Source organism: Microtus ochrogaster (assembly GCF_000317375.1).
Source record: "Microtus ochrogaster isolate Prairie Vole_2 chromosome 6 unlocalized genomic scaffold, MicOch1.0 chr6_random_2, whole genome shotgun sequence".
NCBI classification, from domain to species: Eukaryota; Metazoa; Chordata; class Mammalia; order Rodentia; family Cricetidae; genus Microtus; species Microtus ochrogaster.
In genome coordinates, this window is record NW_004949095.1 from 3,406,390 (window position 1) to 3,425,297 (window position 18,908).

The 18,908-nt window shown below is 46.6% G+C and overlaps 1 protein-coding gene across 7 annotated transcripts in view; it reads right to left on the reverse strand.

The window, feature by feature from the left end:
- Positions 1-18,908, reverse strand: part of Cacna1e (calcium voltage-gated channel subunit alpha1 E) — a 492,139-nt gene that overhangs the window by 69,689 nt on the left and 403,542 nt on the right. For 4 of the 7 annotated variants that reach the window (XM_026787573.1, XM_026787574.1, XM_005363888.3 and 1 more), the window contains 12 exons: positions 17,975-18,087; positions 15,849-15,961; positions 15,401-15,532; positions 14,883-14,955; positions 13,738-13,855; positions 11,721-11,788; positions 10,256-10,353; positions 6,218-6,274; positions 4,409-5,062; positions 3,691-4,004; positions 1,523-1,676; positions 262-391 (listed from right to left, as the gene is read on the reverse strand). In XM_026787573.1, the coding sequence (XP_026643374.1) occupies positions 262-391; positions 1,523-1,676; positions 3,691-4,004; positions 4,409-5,062; positions 6,218-6,274; positions 10,256-10,353; positions 11,721-11,788; positions 13,738-13,855; positions 14,883-14,955; positions 15,401-15,532; positions 15,849-15,961; positions 17,975-18,087 (2,024 nt within the window). The remainder of the gene's footprint in view (positions 1-261; positions 392-1,522; positions 1,677-3,690; positions 4,005-4,408; positions 5,063-6,217; positions 6,275-10,255; positions 10,354-11,720; positions 11,789-13,737; positions 13,856-14,882; positions 14,956-15,400; positions 15,533-15,848; positions 15,962-17,974; positions 18,088-18,908) is intronic. The other 3 variants (XM_026787575.1, XM_026787572.1, XM_026787576.1) reach the window with 1 other exon arrangement.

Below are 18,908 nucleotides of genomic sequence, written 5' to 3' on the forward strand. Positions count from 1 at the left end.
TAGCAGCAGAATCCTTTCAGAAGCCTGGCTAGCTCTCAGTGTTAAGCCCGCTGCGGCAGCTTAAAAACAGTGGTATGAGTGTGGATGTGGGGACTTCTTTAGAAAGACCCTGTACACAGGTAACTGATCCATCCTCCTCATTCCCCCCAAACCTTTCTGCTACCTCATCTTGATTCACCTCTGCTGCTGGAGGGGAAGGCCTGGGATGGAGTAGACCCCCAAGGCATCAAGAAATATCACAAACCACCCTTGTGCACTCACTTTATTGCGCTCCGAATTGGTCAGGACAGGGTCCTCGGCTGCCAGGGCAATGCTGCTGGCTGCAATCACCAGGAGGATGCACATCTCAAAGTAGCGTAGGTTCACAATGTAGTGGCAGGCCCTGCGGATTCTGTGGGGATTGGGGGGGGGGGAGAATCCTGCTGAGCTCACTCTATTGAGCTTGCCCTGCGTCATTCCTATGCCTGCCCCTACATTGACCTCTTCCAGATAGCCAGACCTTGCCAAAGGAAGTCACCAGGGAGAGCAATTTAATTTCTCCAGCACCGCCCTTTGATTCCAGTCCCCAGTGGAAAATGGTAATGAGATTGGTTAGAGGCTATGTCATGCAAACCATGATCATTATCTGCACACGAGTGAGCCATGAGGAACAGCCACGTGAGATTACATGACCTCCAGTGGCATGTGGTCCCCTCTCTGGCATCTCTGCCTTCTCCCCTGAGCAAGGAAACTAGGACCTGCCTAGAAAATTCTAAACAACCAAGAAACACAAAAACATCTCGATTCTCAAACCCCTGATGAGGCGCTGCATGTTTCCATGGCATCCTGACTATCCTGATGCAAATAACTGTGTTCTCTGCTACAGTTCTGGATGACCTGGCAACAGAACCCAGCTTTCTCCCATCCCACAGGCCTGCCTGAGCACTGCCCACAAGGCCACTAAACATCTCCTTGTCTTCCTTCCTCAGAAGCTAACCCACATGATAGTTCCAGGATATAAGGCATAGGCTCTTCTCTTGTACCATATTTCTTGAATCTAACATTCTAGACTCTTCTCTGATATTCCTTCTCCATGCTTCTACCTCCACTCTGGGAAAGGAAACTTTTATCAAAACTCCATGCGCAGAATAGTGGTACACAAACCCTAAACTCCAGTAGATGCCTGACCATCTTTAGAGTCGTCTGTCCTTTTCCAGAATGTATGGTGACATCCTCGAGGAAACCCCCTTCATTTTCCCTGTTCTAACTACTACTGATCAAAGAGTAGGAGAAGAGTCCTTTTCCATGACTTTTCTCCTATATTCTGACTTCAGTTACCCTGGAGACTATGGGCACAGAGATGAGAGGCTGCTCAACTAAATATTTGCCCCATCTCACTTACTGGACCCCAAATCTTTCCATATCTAGCTATCCTCTGCCAGGAAGGTTCAGGAAGACGACAGGGTTTCATCATCCCAGGCTGGCTCAAATCCTGGCTGGCTGTCCTAGTACTAAATGGGGGCACAACAAGAGCATGGCTCACGGGTTAGTGGTGCTGAAGATGAACATAGAGCTATGGGGCACCATGGCTTTGCCAGTCTCTCGCTTCTCCTTCTTCTTCTTCTTCTCCACCTCTTCTTCCTCTTTGGTCTCTGCCTCCTTCAAGGGACTGGCTTCTCCATCAGTCTTGTTGCTAACTGCAAGCAAAAAAGTTTAAAGCTTCAGAAACCTGCTGGCACATATGGTTTCTGGTTTGAGTTGGTACAGCACAGAGGATAGGAGGGATGCCAAGGATGACCCTGGGCAGGTACCCTGACAGTATCAGGGGTTCCCCCCACTACATGAACTCCTTCTCTTCCCATTATCTCCACCCTTCCCTACATGTTATATACTATAGCCTTTTGTGCCATAGTTCCCCTTTTATGGCTGAACTTTCATAGTTGAGGAAACAATATGGTTATCACAGCTACAAAGCTTGCATAATTTAGAAATTATATCTAAACTTTACATCCTTTTAAGTTCACCCATTGAACTTACATATCACTAACCCGTAAGTGGCATATATTCCCATTATTCAGACGGGGAAACTGAAGTTCAGAGAGCCCACATACCTTTCCTAAGGTCTTATAGCTAAATTTAAATCCTATACACTTTTGTGCAATCTCTGCAAAGGAAGAGTTCAAGAAACCATTTCTCTCTGTGTGCTCCCTTTCCGACTGTCCTTCCCCAACATGATGGATATAGAAATGAGAATACAATATTCATGTGAATATAGGCCCATGACTATGTTCCAGGACTGGGGAGATGAAGCAGCCATGGGTCACGTAGCATGGTCAGGGGGCTATTCTCTGTTTCTATGCTGAAGTCAGGGGACAGAAGGCTGTCATAGTGGAGAGAAGGCTTGGGAAACCCTCAGCCCCACCCCCAGTGCTCTGTGACTAAGGAGTGGTACTGCTCTGAGACTCGGGCTAAGTAGCAAGCCTTTGTGGAACTGGTCCATGGTAGGGCCTTCTAACAGCTAAGTGATAGGGTGAACCTAAAATTCTTTACCACACACTGTACCTGTGACTAGCCCTAGCAGGGGAACAGAGAGAGGGTCAAGCTAACTTGCTTCTCATAAAAGAGGCTTTAAGGCACTTCTTATTTAATAAAAACATAAAATCAGACAGACATTAAAAATGGCTCTGGACCTGGAACCCTGAAGCATGCCCACATCAATCCCAGCAAGCCCTGGGTATGATAGATTTAGTTTTTAAAGCAGACCTGGCATTTCTGAGGGTAGCGGATACTAAGTAGAATGGAAGTGAAGCAGTGACAGAGAGGCAGGCAGGGAGACAAGGGGACTTATGTGAAAGAACAATATGGAAACAGAAGGAAAACGTGCATACATGGAACCGCATGGCAATAACCTGTGACCACAGGGCAGTGGTGAGATTAATACAGGGATGTGGTGAGGGGGGAGCAGGATGTGGATTAATGCAAGGATAGAGTAGGGGGCACATTACAGGGTGTGTGACCAATGAAGAGATGACATACATGGACAAAATAAAGTGCATGGCTAATACAGGGAGGAGGTGCAGGACTTAGGTCAAAATGAGGAATGCGATTAAAGCAGGAAAGGGACTGAGGGACAGGGCAGAGATGAGATAAAAGGAAGGGATTGGGGTAGGACTGTAGAGGCACAGGGACTAATGTAGACATGAAATATGCAGTCAGGGCAGTGTCAGAAATAACACGAATGTAGGAGTGAGGTGTGGTTCAGGAAAAGATGGGCCATACAGCCAAGTAGCATAGTAGGTTAAATGCTTTCCCCAGTGTTCCCTGCTAATATTTCATAGGTTAACATCTGCTTGAAGGAGTTTTGATGGGGAAGCGTGACTGAGAGCTCTTAGGAGAGAGACCGTTGATAAGAACCATAGAGCCATGAAATGTTAGTGCAGGGATGATCTCCAGGGACAGTCTAACTCAGTGTTCTCCATTATATGTGACACAGAGGCCTCCAGAGATGTAGCGATGCTTCTGAGACCACTGACTGAGCAGAGCAGGGACCAGAGCTAGAGGCATTCTGCTAGTGCATCCCCAGGGGTCCTTCCAGATCATCTAGGAGATCGCAAGGGCTTTCTACAGAGCTTCATTAGAGGAAGCTCAGAGCCAGCTGCCTCTGCTGGAGCAGAGGACGAGGGTGACTGACAGAACAGGGGCTGTGCTCACTGTGCACCACCGTTGAATCCACCAAGGGGTCAACATCAGGGATGGCGACTGTGACACTGGTGCTCTCGGTGGTAGCCTTGTCCAGGTTGGCTGTCATGCAGGAGAGGTCAGGCTCGCTCTGGCTAATGCCTCGGCCCACGTCCAGCTGGACGTCCCCAAGCAGGGCTTGCTCGCTGCTGCCTTCAGCTTCCTGCTCTGCCAGAGCCGCATCCTTCCCCACTTCCAACTCAGGCTGGGGCTGGACTAGAGGAGTTTCTGCCTCATCAAGAGCTCCTACCAGTCCAGAGCCCCTGGGTACCATCAGACTGTTGGTCCTGGGAATAAAGAGCAGGAGACGGCCATGGCTCAGAAGCTGTTCTAGAATCGGTGATGTATCTGGCTCAAAAGGAAAGGGGAGAGGAGCAAGAGCGGGCCTCCTGGAGAGCACACAGCCTGAGGTATCTCCCATCTCTATCCAGACATACATAGAGGGGCAAACACCTCTGGGCCACGCCCACTAACTCATTCCCATCTCTGACCCCACTCTCTACAGAGATGCTCTGGAAGAGAACATCATTTCCATACAGATAGATTGCCTGTTATATTAAGCCATGCCTTTTAGATGGTGTTTTGGCATCTTATAAAAGGGGACATCAAGGCCCACAGAGGTTTCTGTCACAGAATTCCTCATACCAACCTGAGCTCCTAGCCCTCCGGGGCCCTCCTGGGACTTATTTACCTCCTCAAGTCCTGAGTTCTTTCTTCTTCATGGATGGTAGGCTCCTTGCTTCTGTGGCTGCCCTGAGGTTCATATTCTTTCTCTCCCTCAATGGACACCCCTTCATCCAGACTCCGCTCCTGGCTGGCGGACCTGCTCCGCGACACGGAGGCAGACTCCTTGCCCTCAGTCCTGACGCGGCGATGGCGGCTGCGCCTCTGGCTCTGCCTATGTCTGGCTCGGTCCTCAAAAGTCACCACGGTCTCTCCTCCCCCAGCTTCCTGCTGGATTGGGTCACAGTTTCCATGACAGGATCTGGGCAGCCATGGTGGCTCCCGTTTTCCCAAGGACAAGGAGCTCCTCTGGTTGTCCAGGGCACTGGTCAGGGCCCCTACACTGCCCTTGAGGGAACCCCCGCGGCTAATGCGCTCCTCTTCACACTTCTCAAGACCCAGGCCCAGGGCTAAGCCCTCAATGGGCCTGGGTCTCCGATAGAGGCTGGGGTGAGCGTTGAGCGGGTTGAGAGGGCTCAGTGGATTGAGTGGATTGAGGGGGTTCATTGGCGGGGCCTCTTCTTTGTTGAGGGCTTCTTGGCTAGACATTTGCATGTGCCTCCTCAACTGGCTGGTGCGTTGTTCCCATACAGACATGTGGTGCCGGCGCCTCCGCTCCCTCCTAACAAAGGAGAAGTGGGGGTGGGGGGCTACAGTCAGAACCTGACAGCACATGCCCGGATTAGAGATGGCAGCTTACAGGAGCCATGAATAGGGATCATGGGGTGAAGGAGCTAAAGGGGAGGTCAGGATCCCAGACAAGAAGCACAAAGATGCAAGGAGCAGAGTGGCCACGCATGAGAGAGTTGTCAGACCAGTGCCTCCAAGTCCAAGTACCCAGTGGTACGTTTCCCTCCAGTCCCTGCTTCTGTGGTGCAGTAGTAAAGGGTGAATGAGTTCGGGACTGAGCTCCATATCCCCAAGACCAGTGAGAGGGGCAATACAAAGACTCATCCGGCCTTCCTTCCCCAGCACTCCTTTGACTGAGGGTATTAATTGGGGTCTCTTATGTACCCACCAATGGCCCTTCATTCAAGGTCAGAGATTCCCCTCCTCTCCCCACCCCTCTCAGATTTTAGCCTGGAACAGCACGGGCTGAGATGCACCTTGTTCAGCTACTAACAAAGATAATGACAGTGGCAAGCAGCCCCATGTGCTAACAGTGGCAGCAGCCCCTGAAAGTAAAGGAGCCATGGGCTTCTAGAACAATGACTAAGGAAACCCATGAAAGACTGTATTCACAGAGATCACCAGCAATCCACGCCCAAACTATTGTTGAGGACTTCAGTTCTGAGGCCTAACAAGTTGTCACATGGCAGCAGGAACACACAAACATGACATGGAGAACACGGGCGTGGGCTCCTCGGCTGGAAGGGTGGACACCTACTCCCTCCCTCCCGTGCCTGTGGGCACACGCACGTGAAACCACACGCGCCTGCACTGAGGCCCACACAGAGATGTACACAACTGCCTATGTGAAAGGAAGCCCCGCCAGCTCCAGTTACCAGTGTGAGCACATGCCCACTGTCAGGCCAGACACAACAGCACACAACACGCCGTCACATACTTTAGACACACTGGTAAAAGCACACACTGAAAGATGCCAAGGGGCACGTCCACAGATGTGCATGGGACACACACACACACACACCCCACACACCAAGGCACACACTGACGTTTACACTCGGTATCACTTGGTCCATGGCCAGGACAGAAACACATCGCCCCCATGCCCACACAGAACCACTCCCAAACACGCAGACCGGTACACACATACAGGTGGCTGCTGCGCGGCTCCCACATCGACATGTGGTGTCTTCTCCTTCTGTCTCTTCTGGGAAAGAAAAACGGACAGGTTCAGTCCACCCCGGCCTCCAGGACCAGCAAGCCCCACAGCCGCTGGCAGACATCCAGAGGGAAGCCAGATTCTCTAGCATGTCCACAGGGCTTCCGTGCATCTGCTTGCCCTCTGGAGACTCCCCACCTACAGTGCTCCCACAGCGACTTCCTGGTCCTTGCTATGTGCAGCTTACACCGATCTTGTTTCTGAAGCATGCATGCAGAGTCCCAGAGGACAGACTACTTCTCATAGGCTATAGTTTTCAATGCTTAAACACCAGGCCCCACCGAGCTCCCATGACTACCCTCTCGAGTCCTGCTTTGATGAGCACTTGTTTCCCCCTCCTCAGTCATTTCAAGGGCAACAAGGCACATTCGCCCAAGTAGGACCCCTTCCAGCTCATCACTCCCACAGCAGATCCTGGCTCAGTTTTATGGAACGTAGAGGAGACAAATGGTCTGTCATGTACACCAGTGGGGCTATAGAGCAACCCAAGGCCATGGCTATACTCCAGAGGCCAAAGAATGCAAGTGGTGCCCTTCAAGGTTTACTCTGTTTTGCTGGGTAAAACACAGAATTGACCTTAGGCTGGTTGCATGAAATATCACTTCTACATACACATTGCATCCTTTCAGATTCAAGTTTGAGGAGCGGTCAGAGTGATGGGATGGATGGAAGTTGCAAAAAGTAGAAATGAGTGTGTCAGCACAGGGAGATGGCTGGGGTAGAGCAACTCATCTGAGAATTCCCAGAGTGAGCCTGCTCTAGCCCTAGAACTGGAGGACCCTGGTGCATCACAATGCAGCCTGCTGGGTATGGGAAGCAGGGAAATGATTTGCATGTTCTGAGAAGACTCATCAGTGCAGAGCATGCCAGGCAAATGAACTCTGCCCTATCTCATGCACTTGGAGGGGAGCCTCAGACAAGGGCAGGACTGAGGAAGCAGAGGCAGCCAATCTAAGCATCTATGGGGATACCTGGAAGAAGCACAAATGGGCTTATATGTACAAAAGTACTCATTGGTGTAGACGTCATTGTAGAGATGCTGTGAGCTCCTCAACAAAACACATATCCCTCAGCATCGGCAGCCTGTGCCAAAGCAGGGCACAGGAGAGGTGGGAAGCATGGGTAGCATATAGAAATAGATGCACACACTCTAGACAGGCAACAAGCACACCCACCGCGAAAAGCGTATCATGTCATCTACGTGAAAATTCTCAAGTATTCAAATACCAACCTTCTAAGCACATGTGTAAGTAAGTATATGGGGGGATTCTCTCTCTCCCCCCTCCTGTCTCTCTCGTCTCTCTCTCACACAGTTTTACTTCGTTTCTCTCACACACGTACTTTCTGTCTCTAGTAGGCATTCAGTTTCTCACATACATGCATACACTCTTACCCAAGTATACACATACTTATGCACACACACACTCCAAGCAAGAGAAACTAATCTTTGTCACATAGTCAGGCATATACTTGACACTTGACTCCACCTGTCTACTCATGTAGTATTATTCCAGGTTGCTGTCATGCTCCCAAACCACATGGAGAAGCAGCCACTAACTCTAACTCGTGTGCACGTGATCTGTGTATACCTCACAATAGCCGTGTAAAGCAGAAAGAGCAGGAGTCCTCCTTCCCATCCCAAACATGGGCCAACAGAGGCAAACTCTGAGGTCCTAAGTGGTTCTCTTTAAGGCTACATAGCATGTTAGTGACAATTAGGGCTACCACTGGGACACTTGGGTTTGTGCTGCATGGCTATCCATGGCAGCCACAACTCTGCTTGCCGGAAATCAGTTGCTGAAAGGTACACCCAAGCAAGGCACACATCCCCCGAGATCCCTGAGCAGCAGTCCACACGACATGGCATATGGATGGCAACCAAGGCCCTGCTGTCATCCTACTGTGGATGTCTGCAGCACCTACTCCACCTTCATTCTGCACCGATGCTCACTGCTCAATTCCCACAGCCCTGTGCCTACCCACATCTCATTCATTCCCCTCTCCTATAAATAGTTTCTACTCTGGGCCAATCATCATTCCCAATCACATCCCTCCAGAGCCTCCTCTCCCCCAAGCTTCCTCGTCTCAGGAAATAGAACCACCCACTCCTGGCGGCAGCAAGTCCTACCCATCTGCAGCTCTGGATACCTGTGTGTGTGTGATTTTAGCCAAAATTTATGAGTTCAGAGGAGCAGGGTAGAAATTACTCAGAACCAGAGAATAGTCTAAAGAGGAAGGAGTTGTTTGGTATTCCCCAATCAATTTTTAAGGACTTCTATTTTTCTCAGTTGCAGAAAAGGGACTTAGAAGGCAAGCCTTCTCAGCTTTGGGAAGCAAATGCAAGCCAACAGTAGAGAAAGGAAGCCCCACATAGGATGGTGTGCGTCACAATGGATGAGGTAGAAACTGCTCAGAAGATCCTCCCTCCCATTAAGACTTGGCCACCAAGAACTCTTCTCTCTCTGGCATTAAGTACTGGTTGACAGGGACCAGTAGGCTCAGGATATATTTTACTTCTCAGTGGGTTCCCACTTTTCCCACGGATCTGACAGGACCCCTCACACAGGTCTCCTGCATGCCTTGATTATCGTCAGGAATTCTGTGGTTCTTTTCTACTGGCTCCCTTTACCATGCGGAGGCCTGGCCTGTGCAGGACTGTACTGAGTCCTCCAGTTCTCCAATGGAGGAGAGATCCTGGCTGGATTCTGGGAGAGTGATCCTAGCTCCCCTCCATATCAGCGTCCCATTCAGTCTCAAGTCTCTTCCATCTGGACACTGTTTCTACCAAGCTACTAGAAAAGCCACTAAATTAGCTTCTGTTTTGCCAAATCCAGTAATCTCTTCTCTGTCCCCATTGGGAGTGCTCCAATAGCATGTAGTACCCCTGATCCCTCCCATGTATGCTTCTAGGACACCACGCTCCTCTGTTACTTGGCCCCCTAGCTACACTCCCTTGCCTCTTTCCCAGCTTCTCCTCTGCCAGAGAAGCGCATGCTCAGGCTCTGTCCTCAGCTCCACTCTTCCCCTGTCCCCACTCTTCCTGGGTCATCTCACCCACACTGATGGCTTAAATACCATCTAAATGCAAATGACTTCCCCCAAATCTTTATTTTAATCCCAACTTCTCTTCTATGCTCCAGACACGTGTAACCAATAGCCTATTCACACACTTGGATGCCTTAGAAACATCTTACATTCAATGTGGCCAAAATGAACTCTGGGTTTCCATTATCTCTGTGAAGTACCAACAAACCTTCCCACCTTCCATGCAGCTGTCTAGGTCCCCAAACTATAAAACTGGTGAAAATTTTTTATTTCTTCTCTTTCTGTCTTTTTTTAAAATTCTTATTCCTACTGCATTTAACATTTAATCCATGAATGTATCCCACTGGCTCACATTCTAAAATCTAGACTGAGTAGAACTGTCATCTCCTCCATGGCTACTTTCCTTGTCTAACTCATCAACACCCACTTTACGCTAACAGCAGCTGCATCTCACTGCTTCTATGCTGGGTCCTCATAACCCATTTTCTACAGAACAGAGTGATACTTTAAAGTGGAAACTGCACGATGCTACATCCTTCCATGTTAAGTATCCCCATGATTTCCACTTGAATACATGCTAAATACTTCACCTGAAGGTTAGGACCTCTGTACCGGCTAGTGCCAAGTTCACTGCTCTCAGTATCGTCTGTCCCCCTGGGTCTCTATATACCACACTGGACCTTGCTAGGGGACATTTCCTTCAGCACACCATACAATTGCCTTCTGTATATTTAGGTTTTTATTTACACAGAGAGTGCCTCTTAGATTTATCTAAGTGGTGCCCCCCCCACCAATATTCTGATTACCTGCCCTATGGACAGTTCACCAATACAGGGGGTGCTTCTTGCGGCTGATTATTACAAGCATTGAAGACTTAGATTTAGCCCCAGAAGCCCAGGGTCAGCGTTTGGATGGCCTACTCACTCAATAGAAGGCATGTTGGGTGCAGACATCGGGCTAACCTCCTTGGCCTTCTGCAGTGCATGTTTCTGGTTGAAGGCTTCTTCCTCCTCCTGTTCGTCCTAGACACAAAGCAGAGAGAGTTTGTCTAGGATTGACATAAAGAGAATAGCTTCCTTCAACACTTCCTAGGAGCCCCAAAGCCCAAGCAAGATGAGGTAAGAAAAAAAAAAAAGGTGTTAAACCCTGTCATGGAGGTTCCCTATGGCATATGGGTTTCTAGGCAGAGATCAAAGTTCTTCACCTATATTTTTTAGGTGTTTTACAAAGAGAGAGATGGAAACTGTGTGTGTGTGTGTGTGTGTGTGTGTGTGTGTGTGTGTGTGTGTGTGTGTGTGTGATGTGTGCATTTTCCCATTGAAGGGAGAAGAAGGCATTGCATTCCCCTGGAACTGGAGTTACAAGCAGTTGTGAGCCACTCCATATGGTGCTTACAGCTAAAGCTGGGCCCTCTGGAACACTTTTTACTGCTGAGCATCTCTGCAGCATCACCTCAGCTATATTCTTGCTTGAAGCCATGACAACAAGAAAGTAAGTCCAGCTAGTTGATAGAAGTATTCTAATATGCACATCTCCCTAGCCTGCGATGGTTTTCACATGCAGTATTCCACTTGAATTTTGCTGTAATATGGTGGGGCAGGTAGGCAGGTATGTCTTTTCCATCTTATATCTGCAAAAGCTGGTATTAATGGAGGTCAGTACGTCCATCAAAGCTAAACCAATGGAAAGATGTAGTTTTCGAAACTGGTTTTTCAAATACTAAAGCTCATATTTTCCTTTCTGTATTATAGAGATAAGGGTTTTAAGAGATGTGAGAAGAGTAGGCAACATATCATCGATGCAGGGGGAAAAGTTCAGAAAGCCTCAAGATGTTGTGTATCTTCCTAAAACCAAATTTACATTGCGCAGCAAGGATTTTTACCCATTTTGTAGATCACCCCACTGTAATTAATACTGTCTCCTCCCAGGGAGTGGAGAATTCCATGAAAGAAAGGGATACCTCTTTGAGACTGACAGTATCTGATTTCATAGAAACTTTCCTAGAATAACCATGGCCGACGGATTACCCTGGTAGCCTTAGTGCAGGAGCTGCGATGCCCCTGAACACTCTTACATCCAAGTCCTTGAGGATTTGGTCACATAGTTGAGGTCACATTGACACAGGTCGTAGTAACAGAGGCAGAGCTTAAAAATCTAGAGTTCTACTATTTTCCTTGGTTTTGCATTCTGTAATTCTGAGAATGACCCATGTGAGTGCTTACAGAGATATGCTGATATTTTCTATATGCCACAAGAGACCCAGGCTGAACCAAAGCTCAGTAAACTCAGTGAAAGTAAGCCAGGCTTCCCACATGGAAGTGTGACTCTCCAACCATCTAAAAGATGGTTAGACATTCCAGAAGATGACTCTCTTGAATATAGTGCTTACCTTGGTCAATTCCTGGGCATTGGCCAGATTGTCCACAGCGATGGCCAAGAATACGTTCAGCAGTGTGTCTGTGGGTATGGGTTAAGGGTGGGCAGGCAAGCAAAGGAAAAGGCTTTAGCAAGTCTGAGAGGGTCTCTCCAGAACTTTTCTGCCTGAACACTGGAAACAGTGGCTTAAAATAGCAGTGGCAGGGACCAGGCAGGACAGAAACTTCCTTCTACAGGACATTATGTCTTCCCTCTTTCCACATATCGCCTCTTTCCACAGAACAAAAGCCTGAATCAAACCACCTCGAAGGGTGAGTATGGTGGGGAAACCCTCAGACAGCTGTGGCCCTGATGACTAGCAATAGGAAATAAAAGGATCACTGAGCGATGGGCAGGGAGCTGAGTGTCAGTACTCATCTCGACTCTCCCTCCTGGAAGGCCAGAATCTCACTTAGACCAAAACCAAAGAAAAGGAGACCAGCAGCTTTCTATAAAGGGTGCTGACTTACTTCTCTTATTCTTCTTCTTAGGCTCCCAGAGAGCTTCCAGGATTCATGTGACAAATGTCACAGCATGGACACAATTCATTCTGAAGTCCACTTCCATTACATATGCTAACTCCTAAGGTCCCAATTTTCTGTTTGAGACCCTTATGTTGTGGAACATGAAACTAATTTAATAAACCATAAAAGGATGGATCTGGCTCCTTAGAGTAACAGGAAAATCAAGAGGCTGCCATTGTGACAAACTGGCCTTCCATTCCTGTGACTTAGCAGGTAGCTTCTTCCTGTGCATTCCTCACATCTAGTTTATAGTCTGTTCTGACCCCTGGAAGTCCTCAGGACAAAAGCCTTTCTTCTTTGTGAGGCTATAGGCAGCTGCCTCAGAATGTTCCCACTGAGCTCTATAATCCAATTCAAGGTAAGTTTCATTCCCCCAGGTACCTCAAAGTTATACAAATATTCACGGTTTAGAAGATGCATTTAATGACTATTTCATTCAATGCCTACAATTAGTAAAGGAGATATCGTTATCTTCCTTTGAAATGTGGAAACAAAATCTCCAAAAGAACAAGGGACTTTTCTGAAGACCACACATCTAGCTAACAAAGAGTGTCCCGGCGACTCAAACCCCAATCTTCCTGCTCTAGATTTTTCCACCAGTCTTGTTCCCGTTGCTGTGATCCAACACCCCAACCAAAGTGGGGTTTATTTCACCTCCCAATGCCAGGTTTCAGGTCATCATAGCAGAGAAGCGAAAACAGCAGTAGCTTGACATAAGCTTTAACTCGTCCCTCTCTGCACTTGACTACATGCGGTGACTAGCAGCTCCGAGTCTCAGGTGAGTGCGCTGCCTGCCTCATGATGATGGACCACATGATGCTGAGCTGTGAGCTAAAGTAAACCTTCTCCCCCTCTAAGTTGCTTTTTGTCAGGGTATTTATTTTTTCCCTCAGCAATAGATAGAGCATGAGGTATAAGATTTGAAGGTATAGAATTTCATGGTTCTTTTGTCTTAGGAGGTAAGGAATAGATGAACCACCACCTACATAACAAAAATGTTTCAACATATAACACCAATAAATAACTACTAATACTTAATGGTATTAGTGCTCATTTTGGTACTTATATTTATTTTGAAATTGTATGACATGGTAGACTCTGCTGTTTATAAATATGTAACTATTTCACTAGTATTATGATCTGCCCACTGTTTCAGTCTACAGTGATCTCAGGCCTCACATATTTTACAGAACTCATAGTATTTCCAACCATTCAGCATATCATCATTACATGGTATTATTTGTATACCGTAGATTTAGGCAATTACATCTTTTTAATGCTTATATTCTTCCCAGAATTAGCATACAAATTCCTGAAGATGGAAATCTTGTTTCCTTTAGTATGAGCGAGCATTGCTTATGACCTCTCACCTTACCTACCCCAGGTCTCCTACCACCACCCCATCATCTCCCCAAAGGCTGGTACAGGGAAGTAATAACACTACAGAAGAACACCGTAGCAGGATACAGTTTCCAAACAAGGTGAGCACAATGAAGTAGATGGCAGACCACATGCCCGAGCTGACCCCACCCTGGGAGCGGATGCCGTTGTACATCACCTCATTCCAGTCTTCCCCTGTCAGGATCTATGTGGAACAAACAACAAGCAGGTCAAGACTCTGGCTTGGCAGAAAAGATGGGGCCAGTGTGAAGGGCAAGATACAAGGGATGGATCTTTTCCATCTATCCCTTTGCTTGACTTCCTGCTAAGGTAGGAGAAAAAGCCATTTCTATAAATATTAATTTTTTGGGGGGGGTGGGTGCTTTGAGACAGGGTTTCACTATAGCTTTGAGCTTGTCCTAAAACTAGCTCTTGTAAACCACACTGGCCTCGAATTCGCAGAGAACCATCTGCCTCTGCCTCCTGAGTGCTGGGATTAAAGGCGTGTGCCACCACTACCCAGCAAATAATCATATTTTTATAAGGAAGAGAATTACAGACATTCAGCATAAAAAGAGAAGGAGAAATACTCCTGCTCATCATATTTCAGAGTCCTCCCCATGCCCAGGTTGACCAGTCTGTGGGAATTACATGGACCTGGTGGTCTGATCACTACCTGACTGTTCCCATGGCTAACAACACATTTTTCCCAAGACAGCAGCACTATTGGAAAAGCCTCAGTGGTTCTAGGTGGGAAGCTGGGTTCCTTCAGCCTCAGAGACCACCTAAGCAGTATTTTTCTTCAGCTGTAAGAGTCTAAAATATTACTGATGTTGAGTTTTCCTTATGACTTAAATTTTTTTTTCTTAATTGTCCCTACTGTTTTGAGATGGCAGGGGAAAGATATCCCGTTACTTCAATAAACTGAATACAGGTCAGAAAATAGTCCAGATTTTATACTAATCACCAATGTGATGCCTGAATGTCTCAAATCTGAGGTCTTGCAGATTCACAGGTGTGGGAAGAAGAACAACTAGTGACTGTCATAGGACCCTTTTGTTGGTGGTAACAGAGGCATAGGAGCTTAAGGAATTATTGTAATGATTCCTCAAACAGGAGGGATACTGCTCTCTTCTCAAAACAGGAGCCCTGACACTCAAGACACTGCCTTCATTACTGTGTGGCCTATGGGTCCCCACATTGCTCTTCTGAGCTGTCAGTTGCCCTCATACCTGGAACACTGTCATGATAGCTGCAGGGAAGGTGTCAAAATTAGCTGAAGGAGTCCCATCATTAAAGTTAAACCTGAAAAGGAAATTCAGGGAGAATAAAGACATCATTTACCAAGTTTCCCAGTCCCAAGATTAAAGTTTTCATCGCTTCTTTTTTCCTCATCTCCCCCACCCAAGGCTCTCCATCCCATGTGCTCTATGAAGATGGTAACCCATTTCTGAAAAAAAAATGATGAGGTTTCAAAGGTACAAGTAGTAAGACAGAGTTTGGGCTGGTTGGCAGTTATGAGGCTCCATCCTGATCATTTCATGGAGAGCTTCCAAAGGTTAGGTCCTCCAACAGAAACCCTTTTCAGTATATGTAATAACAGCAGAGACATTTGCTTCTCATGTGCATCCACAGACTATTCAGACCAAGAGCAAACAGGACGCTGACACATCAAATCAATCACCTTGGTACTTGCAGGCCTAAGACTACTCAGAGCTTCCTTTGGATGGAAAGCCCCCCTGGCCCTTACCTGCCTCCAAAGAGCTGCATTCCTAGGAGAGCGAAGACAACAATGAAGAGGAAGAGGAGGAAGAGCAAGCTGATGATAGACTTCATGGAGCTCATCAAGGAGACAACCAGATTCCTGAGGGATGCCCAATACCTGGGGAATCCAGACCAGACAAGGTTACAGCTGTTGACACAGTACCAAGTCATCCCCAAGGCTAGCTTGCCATCAGCCTACAAGTCTGAGATAAACTGTCTTCAAGTGTCAGGAAGATGCAGTGGTAGCAGCGTGATCCTCCCCTAGCAAATGTGTCATTCAATGTCTTGTCACTCACAGTTTTCTAGTTTGGTTTTTAGAGAAGGGAGAGCTAAAGGATGTATGAGATGGAGCAGAAAGGGGGAAGCAAGGAAGAGAAGTGAATAAGAGTTCTGTTCTCAAAGGTGGTGGGAAAAGTCCAGATGTCATCACTTACTTGGTTATTTTAAATATCCTTAGGAGTCGGAGAGCTCGTAAGACACTGATTCCAAAAGATGTACCAGGTCTGAATATTGCCCAGACCACCTCAAAGATGCTGCCCACTGTGACCTATCAGATAAACACAGCCACAGTGAGAAGGAGAGAGAAGACAGGAGCATCTTGGTACTTAGTCCATTGTTATCAACTCTCATTGGGCTCTGGGGAAATTGAGAATCTCTCTCACCAGACAGTCCTAACTCTAATCAAACTATATACTTGAGAAGCTACCAAAGAAAAACCATACTGTGGCACCCACACCCCACTGTTGCCCATCTCCTTCCTAACTTTAAACCGGCTCATTGGGCATTGGTTTACTGACTTGACCTTCATGAATTTACAATACATAGTCACCACTTTTGCACAAATTTGATAGCAATGGATGTTCCTGCTTCATATCACCTTATAAACACAGGAAAACGAGAGGTACTCACATCATAGGAACCAGTTTGAGTTAGTCAAGGCTGTGTTCCTATCAAAATACCAGAAAGGGTCCACATTCTCTCATCATTCTAGATTGCAACTTGGCCGAGAACATTTCTGTGCCATTGTGTTAAATACCTTTCAATGTAAATCCCCAATGTAATAATGCCTGTGCTGACATAGGGTATGATTGCTATAGGAAGTCATAATTGCAATAACCATTTCAAGATTGTTGTTGCTTGTGGGAATTGGAATAGAATCCAGGGCCTTCTTTGCACATGCTAGGCTAATGGCCTATCAACACCACAGCCTCAACTTCTGCTTTTCTGAAATTAGTTTTATTATTGTAAGTTATGTGTAGGTGTAGGTATGCATGTGAGTGCAGGTGACCCAGAGGCTAGAATCATAGGCTCCCCCTAAAGCTGGAGCTCTAAGTGATTGTGAGTTGTCTGACATGTGGTACACACCTAACTGGAGGTCCTTGTTAGGAAAGTAAGCACACTTAACTGCTAAGCCATCCCTCACCTTCCCAACTTTTGCTTTGTGAAACAGGGGTTCACTATATAGCCCAGGTCACCTTGTAATTTCCTACATAGCTTAGGTCGGCCTCACACTTGTTAGTCTTTGACTTCAGCATCCCGAGTATTGGGGCATGCCACTATGGCTAGCTTTGAGTTACTTTGTGATTATACACTATGGAATGTTGACTGTGTTGTAGACATTGTCCTGAGGGAAACAATGAAAATGTATCTTCAAAGCAATGCTGAAGAGTGTGTCTATGAGAAGAGCAAGGTTAAAACAGTCTCTCACCAGCTATCATGCCTGGGAGTTGCCTGTACTCAGAACTGTATGTTCTTGGTGAAAATCTAGATTGGCAAGTGCTCAGAACTGTTCATCACCTGACTGGAGCTTTGGCAGAAAAGGGAATGGGTTTGGCAGAAAGAGAGGTGGCTCAGAGACCTAAGGTCCTGCTTCTCTGTTCCAATGTAAATCAGGTATGTGAACCAAGCGTTGCGGTGTCTATCACCTTATGCATAGAGGGCAGGCTAATTCCTAACACTTCATACCTTGAACAGGACTCCTGTAAGCAGTTCAGGAAATAAATGTGCATGAATGTACCTTGAACACTACTAACAAGACACACATCTAAATGTTATACCGAAGGCAAGCAGCTAGACAGAATGTTCTCCAAGGAGTCATGCCAATACAAGAGTGTGTGAGTTCACATGAGGGTATACCTAGACATTTATGTTCATTTTTTAAAATAAACAAATGTATAACCTCTTCCTTCTAACGCCACCTCTAGAATTAAGTTCTTTGTCCTGCTCTCCCAGACTTCACCCAAGATAATAAGTGGTTCAAAATTCTGGCTATGTGTAGCTTTGTAAAATCTCATTGAGCTATATAGTTAAATGTACACTTTAGGATATGTGTTACACATCAATAGAAACATTAAAACTCAAAGAGGGTTTTAAAAAACCAAACAAATCTTTGGCCAGCAAGGATCCATTCACTTCTGAACTCCCTTTATCTCATCATACACATGCTCCTTTTATGATTTTGACTTTAGTGGCTCGTGCCGAGTGACAGGCCAAGCTGCTTATCTAAAACCGGGACATATCAACATGAAACAGAAGGACATGCAGGCTTCCGAGGACTTACCCCAAAATCGAAGCAGTTGAATGAGGAATGGAAATAAAGGCGTGGCCCCATGCCATACATCTTCAGGGACATCTCCAACAGAAAAAGTCCCAGAAACAAAAATTCTGCATAGTCTGAAAATAGTAAAAACAGAATCATTTGTCCCAGAGATGGTATGAGCTCTTCTGCCAGTTACCTGACACACACCCCTTGTAGAGAAGCCCCAGATCTCAGTATGTAAGGAGATAGCATCGGGCAAAGCCCATTTTCTGAGCATTTTGCTCTGGAATGAGCCCCAGCCCAACCAATGGTTGCCATTTAGCAATATGAGAAAGGTTACCATTAGCCTTCTAGTAGAGGGTGGCCCTCAGAGAAGAAAGGTCTGTGCTGTGGCCTGACTGAAGAGGCTAGGTACCCTCATCTATATATCACAGTCTCCCGGCCATCACTGACACCCAGAGGCAATCATGTCCACACATTTACGTTCCTTTTTTTGATCCATTTGATGTGTCCGTTGTTCTCAGGACTTTCTCCCCAGCTCTCAGTAATTCAAATTCTTTATACCACTGAATCCCCATAAGAAACTTCTAGGACCCAAGGTACAACACTGCTGTGAGATGCCTTTCTGTATACTGTGAATATGTTTTATTACCATTGGTTAATAAAGAAGTCAATTTGGCCACTAATCAGACAGAATAGAGCCAGGTGGGAAACCCAAGGAGAGATACAGGGAGTAGAAAGATGGAGTCAGAGAGATGCCAGCAGCCATCTGGGAAGAAAGATGTGAGGTAACAAGCCATGGGCTCATGGTAAAATATAAACTAATAGAAATGGGCTAATTCCATTGTAAGAGCTAGTTAATAATAAGCCTGAGTAAATAGGCCAAATAGTTTGTAATTAATATCAAGCTTCTGAGTGGTTATTTTAAAAGAACCTTGGGATTGGGCGGTACAGG